Source organism: Nestor notabilis, unplaced genomic scaffold (genome assembly GCF_000696875.1).
Source record: "Nestor notabilis isolate BGI_N333 unplaced genomic scaffold, ASM69687v1 scaffold29542, whole genome shotgun sequence".
In the NCBI taxonomy this organism is placed as follows: domain Eukaryota; kingdom Metazoa; phylum Chordata; class Aves; order Psittaciformes; family Psittacidae; genus Nestor; species Nestor notabilis.
The window spans coordinates 22,268-30,978 of NW_009919212.1; the positions used below are offsets into that span (position 1 = coordinate 22,268).

General features: G+C 38.5%; 1 protein-coding gene across 1 annotated transcript in view; it reads right to left on the minus strand.

Moving 5' to 3' along the window:
* Window positions 1-8,470, minus strand: part of IFT57 (intraflagellar transport 57) — a 14,879-nt gene extending 6,409 nt beyond the window's left edge. The window contains exons 1-5 of the mRNA XM_010010135.1: window positions 8,285-8,470; window positions 7,116-7,234; window positions 6,118-6,208; window positions 2,876-2,944; window positions 2,214-2,336 (exon numbers count right to left, since the gene is read on the minus strand). Of these exons, the coding sequence (XP_010008437.1) occupies window positions 2,214-2,336; window positions 2,876-2,944; window positions 6,118-6,208; window positions 7,116-7,234; window positions 8,285-8,470 (588 nt within the window). The remainder of the gene's footprint in view (window positions 1-2,213; window positions 2,337-2,875; window positions 2,945-6,117; window positions 6,209-7,115; window positions 7,235-8,284) is intronic.
* Window positions 8,471-8,711: the final 241 nt, after the last annotated feature.

An 8,711-nucleotide genomic window follows, 5' to 3' on the forward strand; every position in this document is an offset into this window, starting at 1 on the left:
AGGGTCCTGGCCACCAAGGCAGGACTGGTGTGTATCCCAAAATCCAGGTACTGGGAAGGACCGGTGTGAGTAAAGCAAGTACGGGCCTCAGTGCCAGCAGGTGGAGTGGGACTGCAGGTCATAAGCTCGTGTTGCTGGTGCCAGCTGCTGGGGTGAGGACAGGCAAGTGGTTGTATCTTCCCTAAGCCTGCTGTGCACGCAAAAACTTCGACAACAGACTTAAAACTGAACTATCTGCTGAGTAGCAGGCCCTATATCTAGGCCTGGATATGAAGCAGGCACAGGGTATATTCAGGGGGACCCACAAATGTAGTGGCCTTAAGGTGAAAACGTGAGCGTGTCCATCTGCTTGCTGGCAAGCATCAAGCTAGACTAGCCAACAAGTAGAAGAGCAATGGAACAGTTAAGAGTGCCTAGGATCCAGGCACGGGGATCACACAGACAAAAAGGATCATAGTTGAGAGAGCCATGAATATGCATGTGTGCACGTGCTTGTGAATCTAGAGAGAACGGGGGGGTGTGCTTTCATCACTGAACTTCAGTCTTAATTAATTGAAGAGGAAGAAGGCAGCTTGGCTGTCTATACTTATATTTTATGGGAGTCCTACAAGTGCTGCTGAAGACAGGGCCTTGCTTGTGGCAGTCTGTGTAGCTGGCCTTGTTGACGTCTTTTGTGTGTTTATGTGATACGTGTAACTTCACTACCAGTTTGCACTACCTGCAAACAAAACAAGGAAAAAGCAGCAGCTGCATCCATCAGTCTGGGATGGGGACCCATGAGTGCCCAGGCACACAGGGCTGGGCTGCAGCACCTTAACAATACGAATTCCTGATCCTGGAGGTTACAGCTACTTAAAGTGTACAGGCACAGAACAAATCCTGGCTTAAAGAGCTGCACACTTAAACACTTGCCATCCTTCAATCACAGGCAGTTCCACTGATTTGAAGTGCACAGGGGACACACAAAACTACCAAAGGTCTGGTGTTCGTGTCTCTCTAACTCAGAAGAGCACAGCCAAGCATCTCCAAAAGCTGTTCAGCCCACAAGGTTCACTCACTCTCTGCTGCTGTGCGTGACAGCACAGAAGCTAGGAAAAGAAGAATCCTCTTTTCATGTTCATCTTTATATATTCCTTAAAGCCAAGAGATGGTGCATTAAACTGGAAGCTAATAAACCTCAGTTCTTACAGTGGCTTTAATTTTCCCTGTATGTCTCTATTAGAGTTTTAATTTCTTACTGTGAGAATCAAGAATCATGTTCTCTGCAACAGATGGGCTTGCCAAGGATCACAGAAAGGTGGCTCAAACCAGGCAATTCTTCACATGAAAGAATGCAGTATAGCGTAAAACAGGCAAGCAATTTAGCAGACAGTTGAGAGCTTAGCCTATTTTTGGCAAGATAGTTATATTTCATTGAATTTTGTAGCAATGCTGCAGATTGCTCCAACACCCCAACTAGCAGGTCACTACAAATGAACAGTTTCAACACCGCACTGATCTGTGTACGTTATACAAACTCCTAGAAAGAGTAGATATGGTAGCGCCAGGAGTAAGTCCAAGGTTTGCCAAAGATAAATGAGTATTTCTAAGATGCTCATTCTAGCCTCACTGAAATAGGTTATGGAGAGAAATACACATTTCTAAGAGGTAGATATCTGGATAAGTAAGTAAAATCAGTTGAAAAAGCACTGACTCCTTTTGTAAGGAGAGCCCATGATGACTAGCTCAGAGGTACAGACCTACTTTCTTGTCACGTAAAGTTCAGCAAGATGAATTCCGCACAATCAACATTTCATGTGGTTGACAAATGGAACAGTTTGAAGATTAGCAGCTCATCAGCTCTCTTCCAGGAAGATGTTTTAATCATCATCAGCTGCTAAACTGGACTGACAGTACAATTTTTCGAAGTGTGAATACGTTGTAAATGTTTAACAATTTAAGAAGTTTCCACTGAATGAATATATGGAAATAAATATATAGAAATAAAGTACCCTGTAAGCAGCAGAAAAAAAAACATTCTTACATAATATTGTGAAAAAAAAAACCTACTGAAAATTATTGCTTCCAGGGTCAAAGTAAATGACAAAGGTCCAGGCAAGATAATACTGGAGAGCCCATTATTCACAAGTTTTGGCACGACAGAATGGTAACAACATTGATTGAAATCGCACTTTAATCACCATGTGTACACGCACAAATCCATTCTCACATACCTTGTTGTCAGTCCTAACTGTAACTTTCAGCTGTGGAAGCACACGTTCCACTTCCAGATTCCACTCTACCGCATCTGTTGTGGACTGTAGAATCTCTTCATGCTTTGGAGTGTCATTCATGTCCTGTGTAAAAATCACAAAGTTTATATACAAAATACCATCATTTTAATCAGTGAGAACTACTAGAAATTATGTTACAATAGCTTACAGTGTTCATATTCAGAAAAATATTTATATCCAGAATGATCTAGAGTACAGATGTAAAATTTCTTTAACGGCTTTCTTTGAATTCCAAATATTTTCTCATCAAAGAAAATTGAAAAGAATCAAAAGTGTATAATAAGGAATTACAATAAATACCAGAAATAGCAAGTGAAGCGTGTGTGTGTGTGTGTGTGTGTGTGTTAAACTTTAGGGAAACAAATACCACGTTTCCCTAAAAGCCTGCAATAATTTCTTGCAAATGTTTCCAGCAACCTTGCAGTGGTATCAGTTTAGAAACTGGCTGCACGTTTTTGTTTAAAATAAGCTGATTCATTTCAGTCGGAATGCTTTTCCAAGTTCAGACTACCGAAAGATTTTCAGACTTAAATACAACAGAAATAAATTGCTGCTGCAGATGTAAAAATCTCGAGAGAGAGGACTGCTGGGTAACAACTTACCGATCTGAATGTTTGTCCCTTTAGAACATTCAGGTCAATAAAATCTTCTTCATTGTCTGACTCTTCTTCCTTAAGAAAAGTTGCAAAGTAAAACTTCAGTAAGTAATGCACAGTCTTTCTCCATAATTTTATTTTGCAGGAGCACAGGACAAGGAGTATTAAATTCTGTATTTCTGAACAAAACGAGACATGAAGAGTTTATGACAGTGGAGCTTGTATTTACTTAAAATCTTATGAGGAGATAATATCTGGGACAAACTGAAAGATAAAAGCTAGCCCACATTTCCCTCAGGGAAAGTGTTCTAAAGGCACATTATTTAAAAACTAAACCAACCCAAACCTAAGGCCTCTCACATCAAATAGGCCATTATCAATAGCTGGATGGTAACTGTTATTTCTTATGGGTTTCTGAAAGTTCTGCATTAAAAATAAAACCAAACCACACCACAACCAGACCTAAACATAGTTTTCAAGATGTTGTTTGCACTACATCTCTGGCGTTACAGAATGATGCCACATTTTAAGCATAGAGAATGATACAATTCAAACTGAGGCAATCAATTAGTTTTTGTGCACATGACACTACACACTGGGCTGATGGTTTTATAGAGTTCTCTATTATAGTCTCAAAATTGCATTTCTCGGTGACCACAATCAGCTCAGAGACCATCACTTTGTAAGTAGTCAAAGATGCTTTTATCTGTGCATTACCCTCTGTTTATGCTGAATTTCACCTGCCATTTTATCACGCATACACTTCACCCTTATGCATGTTGTCCTTCTGTAGTTTTTCTGTTAGCCATCTTTTCCACCAAAGTCAAATTTCACCATCCACCTCCTTTCTAGACAAATCATGAAAGCTGCAATAACACAAGTCTCAGGCAGAACTCTTCAAGACACAGTTAGTGAAAACCTGTGAGCTTATTCCTCTATGTTACCTAGTTTTTAACTAACAGAGACCAGTTCATTTTCTTCTGGCATGTTTGCCCCTCGTCCCCTGAATACCTGCAAGAAATTAATGGTGACTTGACTGGGACCAACTTTTGCTTAATGGGCAATAAATATTTATGCAGCACTTAGAAGAACATATTACAACACTACCATAACAAGAAGACTAGCTATCAGAACTGAGAAACCAAACCGTGCAGATTTCTTGGCACACCCAGCCTCAATGGTTACTGCTGGCTACCTAAAATGGACTACTCAATTCCCCAAGATTTACAGAACTAGGCTTGTCTCTGTCAGCCACATCAATTTTAGTCAGCAGAATCAAACCCAAAGAACAGTCAATGAACCTCGTTAGCATTCAGCTACTAGAAATACCGCTAAATTCAGCCATGGATATAACTAATACACCCAGGACACATCAATATATTGGCAGCAACAATGGACTAGTGAAAAAATCTACACTGGCATATAATTAATATCCACAGAACCATTAGGGGCCCTAAAAAGTGATGATCCACTTGGTATAAACCTAGCTCAATGGGTTTTGTTAACTCACAAACTCAGAAGAGCTAACAGAGATGCGAGCAAATCCAGAAGTTCTTTGAAGGGTTTCAAGTGTGCTTTAGTTAACTCTTTCATCCCTGCTTCCCACTTTAAACAGCTTAGACCTTACTGAGACACAGAAAAGAGCAGACTGCTGCTGTTTTCATATTTAAAGCTTTTAGCCCACAGCTTACATTTCTGAGACTGATCAAACACGCTGTACAGAATGTCGCTTACTCTTCTCAGAATTATTCAAGACTTTTTCTGTAGAGACTCCAAAGCTGATAAAAATGAAACCAGACATCCACATCACAGTATCTGCATATTGTATGAAATTTATGAATAGGAGTTTGGATTTTTTCTTGGCTGATAAAATTGAGAAAAATAGCACGATACAGAGGAAAACTGTGAGAAGAAGAAGAAAAATCAAACAGTTGATGTTACATTCTTGTGGACTGTTGCGGCATATAAATTGGGACTATAATCAAAACGATATGATAACATTACTGGTGCTTTATTTCCAACTTTTATGACCTTTAGTTTTTCCCAAGCACTTGAAAACGGTAAACACAAAAAATGGGATAATTGTGGCATTTTCTACCAAGTACTGCTGGGCCTTAACACTCCAGAAAACTGATGTCTCCTCAAGTAATTTATGGACACAGCAAGTGAGCGCTCACAGGCTCACAGCTTTCAGTATTTTGGTTTTCATCTACATTTATTTTGCAAAGATTCATCAGCTTTTGGAGAAATCAGATGTGAAACTGACTTCCTTTTGTAATTTTCACTTTATCTTCAGCTAACTTCCCTCTTCAGAAAAATCTTAAGTCAGCAGTAAAAAGACTCACTTCAAGACTGACAGAAGCCTGTGAAAATGACAATGTCTTGTGATCACATTATGCTACCAGTTTACAGTGAGATCTGAGAAAGTCAATCAGCAAGAAACAACCAGTAAGTCCTAAAAACATATTTGAACTTACAGGAATATTTCATAGCCTGCTTCATAGACAACTTCACTGTAATTATTATACACAAAAAGGAATAAATAAAGCAGTTGATCCTCAAACATTGCCATCTGGTTGGTAAGAAGTATTTAAAAGCACAGAGAAAGACTGAGTGGATGATGGGATATTACCATTCCATTCACGGAATATACAGCGATGAGATGCCATGACCTTTGTCTAAAGAAACAATTCTGCAACCTTTGTTTAGGTCTTTGTTGGTGTTTTTAAACAAATGCTTTCTTTCCAGTAGTTCTTTACCATCTACCCTGTTCCCAGAACTTCAGACCAACTAAGTATCAAAGTTAATGCTTCCTATTTGCACTGAAATCTGAGTTACAACAGTGAGAACTCTATTAAGCAAGTGCTGGGCAAATTTTACCAAATGTTAGCCAATTCTGTAAACAGGGATTGAAGTTTTGTTTACCATCAACAGCTTGTATCAGTAGAGAACAAACAATTCTGAATCTATATGATTTTAATGTGTGGTTAGATTCCACTTCACTTTGCATTAACTATAAATGCACATAAGAATATATGGTCTGTCCCAAAGAGTTAATAACCTTATCTGAAAGGAAACAGAAAAACTCTACAGAAAAGCTGATGATGCAGGAATGGCGATGCAGGAAAACAGGGCAACTGAACAGCTAATAGAAAAGACTTCTTACACAAAGATGAACAAAATGAGCTGTGAGTAAAAATTTCTTCATAGTTGACCAATTACAACCAAAACCAGTCAGGTAAACATACCACAACATCCTCTTCCAGCTTATTAAGTGTTAATTCTGCATCATCTTCTGTTATTTCTTCTTCTTCTAGCTCTTCTGTTGGATATGCTGGCCTGAATTATTTCGAAGAACAACAGAGCTTTTAAACACAGTAAATTATAAATACCTCTGTAAATTGCTCCTAAGCAAACAAAACGTTTTATGAGAAATATGGATGATTTGGATTATGACGAGACAGTGATTAGAGTCTCATGTACCTAAATAAAACTAACATGCAGCCTTAAAAGTCTTTGTTTATCTGTCTTAAAAGTAAAAGTTAGTTACTATTCTAAGCAGTACCCCACATTCATACTACAAAGGCATGTGGGGAGTAAATTTTGATTTGTTTGCTCTTTTCGTCTAACCTCTTAGAATTCAAGTGCAAGTCACCACAGACTTATTTTCAGCCTACGGTTGAATCTGTGTACTAAACAGAAGTAACAGTAAAATATTTCCAAGGCAGACATTACACAGCTATATGCATTTCCCCCAAACTGGGAAGGAATGAAATAAAGAACACTTCTTAAGAAATTTTCATATACTTGAAATGATCTGTCATCTCATTGCTCCCAAGATTCCTTTCAGATTAAATATGCAAAGTTACTGTTGCGTACCTCCAACTTGAAGAGGTCAAGAATTTAGCTATTGATTGATACGACCTAAGAGGACATCAACTCAACTGTCAGATTAACAAGTGAAATGCATAGGGAAATGACAAAAAAAGTCACCAGTCAAATCTTTATTGATTAGCTATGTCTAGTAACAGCCCAAACTCATCCTTGGTAGTGACAGACTAAACTGTGTGAAATTGAAATAGGAATTAATTGGCCTCACTGCTTCAAGCCTAGTGGATTTTTGCTTCTTATGAAACACCAAGTAAGACATTTTTAGTCATTACCATGTTTTGTCTTTATAAGTGCAATTTACATTTGTTTACTGGAAAACAATGCATAAGGGAGAATGCTTAAAAGCGTACTATACCTTTTCCAGCTAAAACCAGTGTATTTCAAGGCTTCTTCAGCCAAACAATCAAGAACATAGCACACTTGCTCTCCGTAACCTGCCTTTAATTTTGAGAGAGGAAAATCCACTGGCCTTCCCTAAAATAAAGAGATATACTGTTTACTAGTGGCTGCCCATCAATCCAAGTAACAAGACTTTTTACACTAAACCCAAAGTGTCTGTTGTGCATGAAGATTTTACTAATGTTAATTCATATTCTTCCCCCATGCAGCTCCAGTCTGGCAAACATAAGGGAAAACAGAACAAGCCAAGGAACAGATGCAGAAGTCTTTAAGCACCTGGTAAGAGGATACTCATAGGAAGCAGAAGAGTCAGAAGGGAACTAGATGATCAAGTGTACAAGTGACATGCTGGCAAGGTAAGAACAGCTACAGAAAAACTTGGGTACTGCGACTTAACCACCAGCTTTTCAGCACTGCCTTGCCTGTTTCAGATTTTATTTATAAAATATTTTATTTATTGCTGTCCTGCAGAATAAGTATTTTAGTTTGTTATGGTGTAAGTCCTTTAGAGAACAGTCCTCCTAACACCATTCACAGTTGCACCACAGTATAATCTTACAGAAGATCATCCTTCCCATAAGTTGATACACTCTCCTGACCTTTGGGTTTGTTTTTTTTTTAATATGGAAAAAAAATCCCAATAGTTCCTGGCAGCTTGTGCAACCTTTTACTCCTTAACAACAACAATAAATGAGGAAAACATTAACATAATTCTAACCCATTTCCTTCACCATGAATTATATCATTGACTACGGCAGAAGCAAGACCACAAGCACTGTGTAAACTTCCCAGATAAAATCTTCATAAATTATAGTACTATAAATGAGAAAACATATGTGGCACTACAAGAAGTAAGCCAGATTTAATTCATTTTACAGAATGTGGAACAAAACTAACTGCAATCATATATAATACTGTCAGACCATTTTTGTAGTGCCAAAAAATTAGCAAGTAGGTACAGACCATATAAACTTCCAGTTAACTAATTAACACACTCATAGACATGAAAATCTGCCCAGCCCTTGGAAACATCAGACAGGAGCAGAAGTGTGTCATTACTTTTGTTTCTGAACCAGATGGACGTGCTGGAAATACACTGGGGAAAACAGCAAGTTCAGCACTTACAAACGATCGCAACTGTGAGAGCACGTTTGATATTATGGCATTGGGATCATCGTATTCTTGTGGCTGTTCGAAGGGATGTCCTGCTTTAGTGATCAGCCAGGCAGCAAGTGTGCAGAACATGAAGAACTGCTCTCCAGGATTAGTGGGCAGTGCAAAGTAGTGCCTGTTTAAAAAGGGGGAAAACATGGTAAATATTTTGAGCTCCTAAAGCTATTACAGCATTATAAGCCAGCACAAGCTAGAAAGCAGCTTCTTTAACTGACTTTCTCAATGAGTGATCTATTTGAACTAAATTCAGGATGTCTGGTTTCACACATAACAGAACGGTAGACTAAGTTTTCTACATGCAGCTCATCTGTTTGATTAAGCTAATGATCAACATCAGACTCCCAAGGAATCAAAAGGAAACTGGGTACTCCTCTCCCCT